Raw genomic sequence first — 13,464 nt, forward strand, 5'->3', positions numbered from 1 at the left:
TATGCTGGCTTTTGAAAAATCCAACTGTTCATTCCTAGCGTTGAGGCTAGGTACCTTTTAGAAGCCCCTTTCAATTTTGTCTAAATATTTGGGGTGCTGGATTTCTGCCCCTAACATCACATTTTATTTGTAACAGTTCCTGCCAGAACAAGGTCTAGGGTTCCCTCTCCTCTTGTAATTCATGCTGTGGCAGGCAGAACCCAGTACCAGTCTCTTTTACAGGACTAATTGTTTTAATAGCAGCAGTTAATGCAGGTTGTGAGTAGCTATTTTCTTGTCCTGCTGTTCTTAAAAGGAGCAGTTCTTTTCTACTAGCTGTCTCTTCTTTAAGAGGTTCAGCCCTCTTAAACAAAGGGAAGTCATTTACTTGGTGTTTTGTAGCTGTGTGTATGCTGCCCTAAGGACCCTGTGGATAAGTGAAATGCAGTGTCTTGGTTTTGTTTGGACACTGGTGGAATTCCATGAGAATGTTTAGTCAGCCTACTGATACTTTGGCACTCTCCTTAGAGGGTTTTAGGAGACTTGACATGCTCCTCAGGGGGAAGTGAGTCAAACTGGTTGTGGATTATTACCATGAAAGCTAGATCTTAAAGTGCTTCAGTCATATGCATCGTTGTTATTCAGAGGTCAGACAGATGGCCAAGTTGAAAACAATGTTCTAGTTGCTTGCAGCCTTAGTAAGTGCTGGAGAACAAGGCCAGAACCTGTTTATTACCAAACATAAAGCCAGGTCGTCAGTATGTGTAAAGTGATGTAAACTAGTGGAGGATCTTGCCAAGAATCACCACCCAAATATTGTTGTTTGTGGTCCTAATTAAGTCCTTGCCTGCTGACCCAGAAGCTCTCCAATCACATCGTTAACAATAAGCAGTCAGATTAAACCCTGTGATGAGATCTGGGTCATTCTGAGAAGGATAGTACTTCTCATTGAATGAATTTTTAGATGGAATGGGAAATTTTGTCCGATATTCCTCTGGCAAATGGGAAAGAAATGGAAGTCCTCTGTTGGGAAGTTACGAAAGACGTGCGTTTTAGTGTCTGTGTGGCTCTGCTGATAATGATCCTGTGTCCCAGAGAGCAGGCTGCAGGTTCAAAGCTCATACCTCCTCTGCTGACCCTGCATTGCTCGCTATTGCTACAGAGTCTAGCAGTGCTTAAACTGGGAGACAGACGTGTGGCATCTGGTAGTTGTATTCTCATCTCTGCTTATGCTTTGGTTGTGGCCCGGGGTGAGTTGCTTGAACTGACCATGCTGCTAACATTTTTGATAGCATCTTGTTGTAACATAGTTCAGGCTGTTTGAGGTAAAGGGCGACTTTAAAAGAGCAATGGTGTTATTCCTAGAAGAGTATTATTGTTTGGGTGCAGTTTCTCTTCTTGTCTATGTAGTTTTTAACTCATAGTAACGAGTTTTTTTGACTTCATAGTCAAGAGTTAATGATTTTTTTTTGACTTCTTGAAGGTTTTAGAGATGTGAATGTCAGATTTGCGCCTATTAGTCTTGCAAACTTTGCATGAATTATTTTGGTTTTAGAATGGACATTTACTCCTGATTCTTCATGCACTGTCTGTTTCTGCTGTGGAGATTATCTCCAGTTAGATCCCTCACAGTGGGATAAGTAATTGTTTGCATTTGTCCTCAGCTGCTCTTTGTTGAGCCTAATCTCAACAGCATTGTAACTAATGCCGCTTTTCCAATTCCTTTAGTCCTGTTGAAGTTGTGTAGAAGCAAAGTGCTTATCCCTTTCTGGAAATCATGGATATTGTGGTGGAGGGGAATTAATGCTTGTGTCTTGAGAATTGCTTATTGCCTCGCACAGTCACAGGTTGTACGAGGTGGATGTGGTTGTGTAAGTCTCTTGGCTGTAGCTACTATGCGGGAAGAAACCAGAAGCTTAGGTCTAGGTGTCCTGCAGAGCAAGGGCACGTTAGACCCTGATTAGGGAGACACTGGCTTCGTTCTAAGCTCTTGACTTACTCTGCACCTCTATTCACCAAATAAACAGAAGGGCTACTAGTTCTCCGATGGTTTGTCATGTTTAAATCAAAATGTCAATGCTTGAGGCACACACTTCTCTCTTGCCATTGTTGCTCGTGGCCGTCATGGGGACCTGCTCTCGCTTGGTGGCATATGGAGAACTGGGGGACTTTGCTCTTGGGTCTGGGCTTTGCAGAGTTGACGTGGCTCATGATACTGTTTGCTTCACGAAATGCAGCTTAACCTACCTAAAGGAAATGAAATGTTAAGCCATTTCTCAGCATTCCCTGAAAGGACTGTTTCTGCTCAAAAATGGCGTGGTTTTTTTTTTTTTTTTTTTTTTTTTTTTTTTTTTTCCCATTTCTTTCAAACAGTGGCTGTTTGATTTGATAGATATTTGTAAAAAAAGCTAATGGCATTAAGCAGATCTACAGCTTTTCATCTGAGATAGAGTAATGTGCTAGACCAGGTTTGCTCACTGTAGAGGAACAGGACTGGCTGCAGCAGTACAGCAGCTAATATTTTCTTTTCTCTTAGAGGGCATCATCTCTAGATATTAGATTGATATTCCCCCTGGCTGGTTGGTCTGTGGAGTGCTGCCAATGATGGTAGCTTTTATGATGTGGAGATCTGACCAACAGGGTGGGACAGAAGCCACTGACTGCTTTCATGGAGGCCTCTGAACCATCATCAATGGGTAAAAAAAGCTTTTAGCTCTGCTGACCAGGGCTGGGTTTAAGTCGGTGCTGGAGCCTTGAAGGTAGCCTGCTGCCAGAATCCTGAAATGTTCCAGTCTCATAAGGTTTGATAAGTTTGCTTTGTTCACTGTCTAAATAGTGATTTCTTCTCTAGGGAAAAGGTTTTTTCGCCCCCAAAAGAAAGCAAACAGCTGCATTGTTTGCAGAAAGCTGCTTTTGAAGGCTGTTTTATGTTTATTTAGTACAGACACCAGGCATGGGGGTAGGGAATTGGTTCTCTGCCACTTGAGCATTTTTCCCCTCTTAAAATCTACAGCTGTAAAAATACATAGCTTTGTGTTTAAGACTGATTGGACCTGCAAACTCTTGGCATACCAGCTGATGGACTTTTCAATAGCCGTTCTACTTCCAAAGAGTGGGGTAGCACTGATCTAGAAAGAAAGGGTTGGTCAAAGTGTGTATTTTGTTGTCAGCATTTTCAGAGCTTGCCCCATAGTGTAATTATCTCTTAGGAGTAATTTTCTGAATTGCACACTGAGATGGAATTGCAGCCTTGCAGGTCTGGAACCTCTGCAGGGTTTCTGCAGTGGGGAGAAGTGCCATATACAAAGGCAGTCTGTGGGACAAGCATTTGGGCTCTTGTGCTTTAATTGTGCAGGTGGCTGTTGTGGCTGCTTGGTCTGGTAGAGAGGGTCCTGACCCACTATTAGAGCTCTCTGAGGGTCGAAGCAGGAGGAACCCCAGGCTGGATCAGAAGGTACACGCAGGCTGATCTGCCCTGCCTCTGGTGCCCACAGTTTTCTGTGGGTTGAACAGCTGTTTTATAATTGGAAGGGTAAGCTTCCCTTGGGGAAGAGGATGTGAGGCAGACTATCAAAAGATGGGGGAATATCTAGATGCCTTTGCTTCATTCCTCCTGTGTGTTTTTTGTCATGAGTTGAGAAAATTTGGAATGCTCAGTAAATAGCACGTTAAGTGTATGCAAGTCTAAGTGGCATGTTGGTAAGGCATGCAAGAAGGTCTGTATACTGCATACCCAGAATTTATTTGCTGGTTAAACGTAAGGTGACCCTTTGATCCTTTTGCCTGGCTGTATGGTTAACTGAATGCTCGTTGCTCTATCTGTGTTGCACAGGGCATGTGGTGGGATTCAGGACATTACTCCAAACACCATTTGCTTGTTTCAATTATCAGACAGCCCGTTCTGATGGTATCTGTTTATTTGTAGTAAGATGGTGGTTAGAGTTTGCACCTGAGGTACCAGACAGCTGCCAGGTGTATCCCAAAGCTATAGGCAATTTGAGCCTCCCCTGGTGTGCTCCATGTTGCCTAAGCTATGCAGCGGTGTTGCATGTGTTGGTGAAGAGGTGGAGAAGTGCTGAAGCAGAGCTAGACAAAAGCAGATTGCTGGGTGATGAAGAGAAGCAAACCTGTTTATTGCCCCTAGGCTTAAAACTGCTGTGCATGGATACCTACCTCTGCTGGAAAACTTCCAGTGTTCACACAATGAAGAGGATTGGGTGTGCAAGGTGTACGTCTACAGCAAAGACCTCTACACAACCAGGTTGCGCTGCTTATTAACAGCTGGGGAAATTGTTCCTGCTCTCACGGAGCACAGATTTACAGAAGCAAGAGATTGCACTTTCAAAGGGTAGGCCCAGTCTTGGCAGGCTTAAATCCCCACTGTTCTAGACAGAAATGGCATTGCTTTTTTAGAGGGTTGTGGGTAAGTGTCAGGAGTGATCACTGATGCTTGCTGTTGGCTCAGAAAGTTTTACATAAGTGCAACACAAAAGGAAAACTGGCTGGTACTTGTGCATTTGGCACTGCAGTAATTAATGGCAAGTTGGGTTTCCCAGCTGTGCTGAACTTCCCAGGCTAGTATGGAGTGGAAATATAGGTGGACTTCAGCTCCTTGAGCGGGAAGTGTTGGGTCTGTCACAGTTTTCTGTGTTGCTGCTTTATAGTTCTTACTTTCTGACAGCCAGAACATCTGAAGGAGAGGTAACCCATTTTCCTCTGAGATTCTTAGCTTGCAGAGCATTTTGATGCATTAGTAATTCAGGTGGACCTAGTTAACTTGTATCAGCAGTGAACCAAATAAGTCAGCCTCTGTTGATCAGAATCAGAGACAGCTCTAGGCACCAACAAAACCTGTGTAGCCCACTCTGTAAGAGATACTGGGGCAAAGATGTGTCTCTGAAGCTGTCATCCCAACATGGCTGGGAAGAAGTACAAGTGGAGACGCTTCAAGTTTTGTGCAGTTGGCAACTATCCAGAGTTAGGACTTTCCCTTTGGCTTCATGTAGAGACTTAGCTAGTAGGGTCAACATCTGGGACAAATTTTCCGATCTTCCAGTACAGTTGTAACAAATCAATATCTTTTTCCTAACTTGAAACTTGTATCTAGACTAACTAGCCTGATTTGAAAGCCTTTGCATTTGCTCTGTTCCCCATAAGGTTTAGATAAACTGTGGAGAGCTGCAATCTAAGCAGGCATAGCTGAGTCCTTCTAGTTGCACAGGTTTCTGCTGATCAGCAGAGATGTGTGTTAAGTGAGCACATATATGCCCTTATCTCACTGCAGAGTGCTAATGCAATGCGAACCCTACAACCTCTATAGAGCAGTAGTTCTGTATTTTGAATCCTGGGGGCTGCCTACAATTGCAAAGCACCAACATCTGGATTTTCACTGGCATGGATTAAACCAGATATACCCTGTGACTAGCTCAAACACCCTCTGGATGGCTTCAAATTTTACTCTACTTTTATGCAGGATATTAAAGCAAAGAAATTCTGTGATTTTATGAATTGTGTGTATTTCCATTCAGAATTAAAGGTCTCATTGGCTCTCCTTAGGATCCTTCCTGCTCTCTTGATCCTTCCCCTGGCACTTATATTTGTGGGGTTTTGTAATTGTTGGAAAAAAATAGGAAGTAGTTTGTTGCAGAGTGTTGATAGGATGCTACAGTGGGATTTTTTTTAACACTGTGTATGTGCTATCAGGTGTTACAGTGCCTCGTTCTGAGTATGTCTGGGAAATCACTATCTACCAGCCAGATGTGCATGCATCTGGAATGTGTTAGGGTGCTCCAAACAGAGGGAGGCACAGTGTTGGGGGAGGAAGGCTGTCCTGCCAGATCTGCTGGGCATCTACCTGTGAAGGGGAGCTGCTGTGGGCACAGGTCATTTCAGTGAGTGATAGCAGTAGTTAATGAACCCATGCTGACTGTACACCCGGCTGCCTGGGTACTGACATGAGGTTCAATTTGTAGGTTTTTGTAGGCGTCTGTTATCATTCTTGCTTCCCTAAACTGGCATAAAGAAGCACTGTTGTCCTGTTGTGATACTACAGCGTAATTGTCTGTAGCACTCGGCATGACTTTGTCATGATAGGGAAACTTTTTTGTAGCACAGGCATATGCTGTAAAACAACTTTTTAATCTGCAAGTCATTGTAATAATGGATTTAGTTGTGGGCAAGTCATAGAGGCAGCAAATATTCATTAACTCAAAGCTCACATCCGGAATTACCATTTCTAATCCAGTCTTGGACCTGTATAGGACTGGTCAGAGCATTTCTTGGAGTCTTAATTTCCTAGCGCATTTACAGATTTTCAAAATGTTTTCAGTGCAGTTTGCAATCAGGCATGCAACTCTGAATCATAAGGCTCAGATACTGGTATGTGGGATGTTTGAATCAAAAGCATGTGTGTTCCCACTTTAACAGATGTTAGAGGGAATGGTTATCTCTTAGTGTGTTTGGATCAGTTGCTAGCTGTCCTGTTAACACTGAGCCTGTCAACAGAGTGTATTCAGGAACATAAATCAGAGTTAATTTGATGTGGATTTAGCCAAAGTCCTGCATGGACACTTATATGGAATGAAAATGCTCTTACTCTGAAGTGGCTTAAACTCAGAAGTAAATTAAGCTATGCTAAATTAATTCTTTAAAAAAAAAAAAGTTTAATGACATTTAATCTACTATAAGCTCACCTTTCCATCTGAGCCTTCCTGGAAGTCTCTGTGTACCCAAGCCTATACCATGTAATTGTTAAAAGCCACCAAAGAAAATGAATGCGTTTTTAAATCCTTTATACTTTCTCATAGTCTTACAAGGTGCATAATGAATGCACAGTATTCACAACAGATGTGGAGGCCAGGTGGCTGCAAGACCTGACACTGACTCAACAGTGATTTTCCATTCACTTTATCCAAATGTAAATGGTGGTAGGGTCATTCTTAGTCTCTTCATTTCAAGTAGATGAATGTTTCTCCCTCGCCTGTTAATTGCATAGCATTTTGTCCTACAAGCTGCGGTGCTGATTGGACTTCCAAACAAAAGGATTCCTGATTTGGTGTTACATTTTTCACCATTATAAAAATAAATATGGAAAGAAGCTTAAGGGAAAAAAAACAAAAACCAAAAAACAACAGTGGTCAGAATTCTATGGTTCAACCTCATTCACAGAGTCTCTAAATTAGCTTTCAAAGCCTATGGTTTCTTCCCCCTTCTGGGCTGTTTCTGCTTTCTTTTTTTTTTTTTTTGGAGGGGAGAGTAAGGGAAATAGCTTTCTTGCAGGTGTTTCATTCTTCTGTATCTTGGAGCTCTGAAGCAATAGGCAGTGATTCTAAATCTGAGTTTACTTGGGCCCACAAGGCTTGGGCAGAGTGCACGGGGTAAGAAGGAAGAGATGGGGAACGCACCGGGGTGCTGCAGGGTTATATGGGTTCACAGGGCACAGCCTCTGCCTTTCTGTGTCTTGTTGCATTTCCTGTATTAACACAGCTTTTCCCTTTCAGCTCTTGTTTTCTAGTTAATGCCCAGCCACAACCTCCTTGCTGTATACTGCTGCTGCTGCACAAGAGGAGCAAGGCGTTGCTGAAGAGCGATGGCTTTTTGGACGCAGCTGGGATTGCTGCTATGGAAGAACTTCACCTATAGAAGAAGACAGACTGTAAGTATTATCCAGAGGGTTTTTTGGTCTTAGGTTGTAGCTTTTAGCTTGCTTGTAAAGCAACACAGAGAAAAATTCTTGTATCTAGGTGTCTCAAATCTCAAACCAAACCTGCTGTGTACCTTTCCGACAGGTGTTGTAGTTTACATGGCTGACAAGAGACATGTTCTCAGATTTTTGTGGAGAGGAATCCAGGCAACTGATGCTTTTCTACCAAGGCATGTTCTGATCGGTTTCAGTGCAGGCCCCGCCATCTGTTAGCAGTGCAGAAACATACCTGCTTGGGTAGACAGTCTTATAGAGAGTCATTCAGGTTGGAAAAGACCTCTTAAGATCATCCAGTCCAACCTTTAACCTAGTACTAAAGTCCACCACTAAACCATGCTACTAAATCTACTTGTATGCAAGAGGAGTCTCTCTTTGTGGCAACAGGGGCACAAGAGCGTGAATTCAGCATATTCTTCTCAAAGCTTTTTATCTTCTCATCAATGAGACCTCACAGCATGCTGTAACTCCTGCAGACAGCTAAAAGCCACAGAAGGCGTGTTGTTTCTCCTCCAGGAATTTTGGAGGCAACTGTGTTGGACTGGGGCATGTTCTGTAGAACAGGGCTGTGCAGAGGAACTGTCCCATTAGGTCTGACCTTGAGGAGGTATGAGTAGGGAATGCAAAGGGAACACGAGTTACCGAGGTGGTGAGTGGAAAGTGGTCTCTCTGATAAGCTTTCTGAACCCTGCAAATGTCAGGGTGTTTGCCAGCTGGCTGGGGCTGGGTCGTTTTAGAAACTCAGAGTCACATGGGAGAGAGAGACAGCTATCATTTTCACTAGGGGAGATTCAAACGGTCTGTGAGGTCTTTGCTCAAATGTTTGGGTCTTGTCATAGGACTGGTGTCCAGTGAATTCAGAGCTGAAGTTATCCTATTCTTACAGTGCTTAAATAAAATCAGACAAAGGGGACTCGTGCCAGATTAGACTTTTCCTGTAAGCTCCACGGTTGCAGTGCTATCAAGGTGGCGGGAATTTCCGTGCAAGTTGCATGTTTTTGTGCTTACCCAAGAGCCTTGATCTCCCATGACAAGACAGCCCAGCTGATAAGCTGTGGGCTGTGCCAGCCCTAAGGAATGACATTGCCTGCTTTCTGGAAGTACATACAGGTCAGCATCCTAACCTTGTGAACTGCCTCATAATTTAGAAAAATGTTGCAATGGAGCTGGGGAAAGTAGTCTCAGAAGTAGCTGCAGCTCCTAAAAGTGCAGGCTGTTCTCAACTACCACCAAAGTAACCTAGGCTCTCAGAGCTGAAAATATTCTCTTCCTCCCTTGCTACTAGAAGTCTTACTCCCGTTCTGTCCCAAACTGGCTTTATGAGCCTGGGGGAACTGCAGGAGATTGTATCCTCTGGAGCAATGCTTAAACTGGTTCAGCTAGGAGGAGACTTCAGAGGAGCTGAGTTTTATGCTGAGGATGGTGGCTGTTTTGGCTGGACCTTATGAAATTAACGCATCAGGTCTGAAGGTTACTTGAAGAGGTCTGAGTCTAGCATGGTATGTCCCATCAAGTAACTGTAGGCTAGAGTGCTGGGCAGCACAAGTTCATAGAGAACTTTTGGCAATGCCACAAAAACGCACGAAGCATCTGCATGTTGGTGGAAAAAGACTTTCCTGCTTGTAATTTTGTCATGACCTTGGATCTGTTCAGCTATTTCTTGGTACCTTTTGCCAGCTTCTGTATCAATTTCCCATTGAGTAGCCCAAAGACCAGTGCTTTATAGTCTATTCCATACCAATTTTATTAGTCAGTTCACAGTGAGGGCCCCAGTCATTCCTTCATCACACATTCTGCATATATCTCCATGGTTTTGCTCATTAATGGTTTCAGTGTGGGCTTTACCTGCAGATATAGAGGGGAAGGCCACTTGAAAAAATGGCAAGGAAATGGCAGAACCTCTCTTCTCACCATGGTGCTCTGACGTCTGCACAGTCATTCATGTTTGCTCTACTGTTAGAAGGCCATTGTCCTTCACCTAGGTTTGCTGGCAGTGGTGCTCACCCGTTTGTACCTACTGAAGATGTAGCCCTGAAATAATTTGATTTTTTTTCCCCTGCAAGAAGCGTGGGCTAGCCTTTTCTTCCCACTGAACTCTCTCCTCTGGTGCTGTGAGTTTAGTTTGGTCTGTGTTGCGAAAGCTGGGTTCAAAGCTCAGCCTGACGTGTGCAATTCAAGCGTTACTTTGTACTGGATAACTTCCAACAGCATTGGAGTGGGGGGAAGGAGCGTATGGGGGAGAGCAGGGAAAAAAAAAATCATGTTCAGGGGTCACTGTTGTGTAAAAGCACTATCTCTTCCTGCTGTCTTGCAGATCAGGAGTCATCTCAAACTGGCATGGAGAGACTGGTCAGCGCTGGTAGCTCTCCCCCCATGGAAACTGGACCATGAAGATGGGGAGGGTGGCTGACAGTGAGATGGGGTGGTAGTTTAGTTCTTGCTCAACAGATTTCCTGTTGACACAGCGTTGATTTCAATATTTAAGAGTAGCCAGCATTGTCAGCCAACTGGTGTAAATTGGGCATGCTTTGGGAACTAGCCTAGTAAAACTACAAACAGTTTGTGCTGCCTCTGAACTCACCTTCTGTGTGCAAACGGGATGTTCCTTCCTCAATTCCAGATGGGGCAGGGGTGGCAGCAGGGTCAGGAGACCGAAGCTTCATTTTGCTGTTCACCAGGCAGGTTTGGTCACTGAAGCGTGAAACAGTGGGAGAGGAGACTTGGTTCTTTGGTATCTTCTTAGCAGGAACCTGGGAGAGGCATGTCCCTTTTAAAATCCATGTGTCCTCTTCTGCAAAAGCTCCAGCAGATGAAAAGCGGTGGTATAATTGCTGTCACGTGAAGGTCAGGAAGCAGCATGGGAAGGAACCTATTAAACTCTAGGAGCAAAAGGAAAAGATTTGTTTCTTTGTTGAATAGCATAAGAGGCTGCCCAGGGAGACCAAACTCTCTACTGAAAATCTGCAGATGCAATAAGTTTGACCCCATGCAAGGCTCATTTGCCAGCCACATCTGATGGAGTAGCATTTCATTTGCAGCTGTGATGTAGCAGCCTTCAGCTTCTAAAATACAGCCAGTCCAAACTACCTCTGGAAAGCCAGAAACATGTGCATATACGTATGCGGAGGCAAACAGCACCTTGCACGCAGCCTGCACGTGGTTACCTTCTGGATTGTGCAATTAGACTACCGACGCATTTTTGTGGTGCCTTTGTTAGCATGGTTTCAGTGCATTTCCTTATCCAATGGCCATATAACATGTGCATGTGAATAGCGGGTGGGAAACAGTATTCAAAACTCATCCTGCAGAGCCGGGCACTGTTACCAGAAATGCCTGGGAGGCTCTGATGCTCCGTTTTCACTTCTGGGTACAGTTACCATGTGGCTGGATGTCAGCCATTAATGATATCTGTGAAGAGGCATCCTAGATGGTTTCTCTGCTGGATCATGGCATTTGTTTTAACATACTGATTTTACAGCGTGAGAATTTTTTCAAGGTACAGTAGTCAAGAGATCTCACCTCCAAGTTTGATTGGAGTGCTCTGTGTTGAATGTCAAGAGCCTAATTTTAGCTGTTAATGGTGTAGTACAGGAAAACACATTTGTGTGGGGATTATCTCCTCCACTGGAGTGCAGGTCTTACCCGTCTGGCTTGTCAGAGTGACGTAGATATCTTATTAGAAAAGATGTTTTATTCCAGCAAAGGAGAAAAGATTTCTCTTCACCAAGAAAGCATTCCGGTTTCCATTCCCCAAAGCATAAGAAGTAGCAGTATAAAAAGCTTTCAGTTTTCTTTGTCTCGTGGTTTACCCGAGATGCATGTTTAGGCAGCCTTCCTGGAAGGAGAAAGGGAATAGCTGGTGAAGCTCAAGCCTGGAACACTTCTGCTTGTGTTCCAGGAGCTCTGTTGAAGTGTTGCTTTCTCTGTGTTTCTGTGGGATGTAGCACATACTTTTTTAAGGAGTTTTGCTGTGCTTCAATTCCTTAAAAAATGTTCTGCATTTAATAGTAGCCTTTTCTTCTATCCTCACCTCATTCCTCTAAATAACTGAGTTCTTTCTATCTTTACCTGACACTCTCTGTGTAAGTACCCCAGAGCAGTGTTTGCCTGCCTTTGGAAACATAAATACATCAGAACAGAACGGTAACTAGGTATAAGCTTAGTAGCTTTGCTCTCCTGATAACAATATACTTCCCTAACAGAGAAACTGAAAGATTTGGCATAGCTATACACTGGCACAATTTTCATCCCTGATGTTAGGGTAGAAGCTGAGTGGTTTATTGTGAGGATGAGATGTAAGTACTTCCCACTAACTCTAAAATACGAGGCCAAAAATTCGGCTAATTGCTGGGAAGATTAATTGGGCAATTTCTTGCAGGCAAGAGACGAAAAGAGCTATAAAAAAAGCCAAAAATAACCCTTCTTAAGCACATCCAATTCAGGTCTGTAACTGTCACATATCAACAAGAAAAGACTAATTTTTCACAGAGTGTCTTCTGAAGTAGTAGGAACAAACTTTTTGGTCCTGGAATGCATAGCCAAAAGGACACGAGACCATGCTTGGAAAGCTGTCCTGACTTACAAGTGGATTGTACTGGAAACTCTGTTCTGTCCCGTATTTTGCATATGACGTCTTAATACTTTGTCTTTATTGTTTCCAGTTCCAGCTGCTGATCGAAGTTGCTTGGCCTCTGTTTATCTTCTTCATCCTGATCTCCGTAAGACTTTCATATCCGCCCTACGAACAGCATGAATGTAAGTACCAAATGCTGCAGCTGCTCCCAGAGCGGTTGTTCCATGGCTAGGAGGCAGCAACGCCAACTGGCAAGAGACAAAGCGCAGGGGTAGTGGCTGCATACCTCTCAGTAATCTTCAGGGAAGTTTTAGTGGCTGCTTTCCTTCCATCTTGGGGTCTGCAGCCTGTTCTGACACGTTAATGTAGCTTCATGACTGTACACTGCTCCTGCTTTCCTCGGTGTTCCTTGGTTTCTGCAGTTACAGTCTATTAGCCGAGAATTTGCTGTGGGAGCGTGACAAGTCTGTAAAACCCACACAGAACCTAAGCCTTATTTCTCATCCTTGATCCGTATGTGACTTAGCATAAAAAGAAAGCAGTGTTCAGATCTGTTGGAAAGCAATCTCATTTTCAGGCAGTAATGTGGGCTAATGTATTACATAAAACAACAGAGGAGCAATTCCATTCCTTCTAACTGCACACCATCAGCTCCGTGTTCAGTAGATTCAGCAGCCATACGTTTGCGAAGAAAACTGTTGTATTTTTCTCTTCACATCATAAATGGGCACACGTCAGCTTTTCCTTCAGAGTAAGCTTATTCTTGCCCTGCGGATGGCTGTCATTAGGCCTCTGTGTTGGTTGCCGTTTGATTTAGGAAGCATATCTTGTTTATTAGCATTATGCTTCATCTTACTGTGATTGGTGGCGACCTCATGCTGCAATCAGCTGACGATGGAAGAGCTCTTTGTTTATCTTTCCTTTGCCTGATTACTACAAGGTGAGGGTTAAGGGTCAGCACAACATGTTTCTGGAGGGCAATCTGAAGTATTTCGTTCTTAAAATAGGTGAAGAACTAGCTCTTACAGCACTTACCCTGTGGTTCTTTGCCGCGGCTGGGGCATTTTATGCTGCTTGCTAGGCTTTCAAGCTAGCAAGGAGCCTGTCAAGGTTGAAGTGCTAATGTCTGCAGTTTCCCTATATGCATTGGACACTGCTGGTCTCATGCACTGCCTAAGCCACTTTCTGCTGTGGCTGGCAGGATAATTGAAGC

The 13,464-nt window shown here is 43.8% G+C and overlaps 1 protein-coding gene across 3 annotated transcripts in view; it reads left to right on the forward strand.

Moving 5' to 3' along the window:
• Window positions 1-13,464, forward strand: part of ABCA1 (ATP binding cassette subfamily A member 1) — a 91,302-nt gene that overhangs the window by 7,978 nt on the left and 69,860 nt on the right. For 2 of the 3 annotated variants that reach the window (XM_068668052.1, XM_068668054.1), the window contains exons 2-3: window positions 7,479-7,633; window positions 12,340-12,433. In XM_068668052.1, coding sequence (XP_068524153.1) covers window positions 7,568-7,633; window positions 12,340-12,433 — 160 coding nt within the window. In that variant the 5' untranslated portion in view covers window positions 7,479-7,567. Of the gene's footprint in view, window positions 1-1,104; window positions 1,230-7,478; window positions 7,634-12,339; window positions 12,434-13,464 lie in introns of those variants that run through there. The other variant, XM_068668053.1, reaches the window with a different exon arrangement.

This window comes from Anas acuta, chromosome Z, assembly GCF_963932015.1.
Source record: "Anas acuta chromosome Z, bAnaAcu1.1, whole genome shotgun sequence".
Classification (NCBI taxonomy): domain Eukaryota; kingdom Metazoa; phylum Chordata; class Aves; order Anseriformes; family Anatidae; genus Anas; species Anas acuta.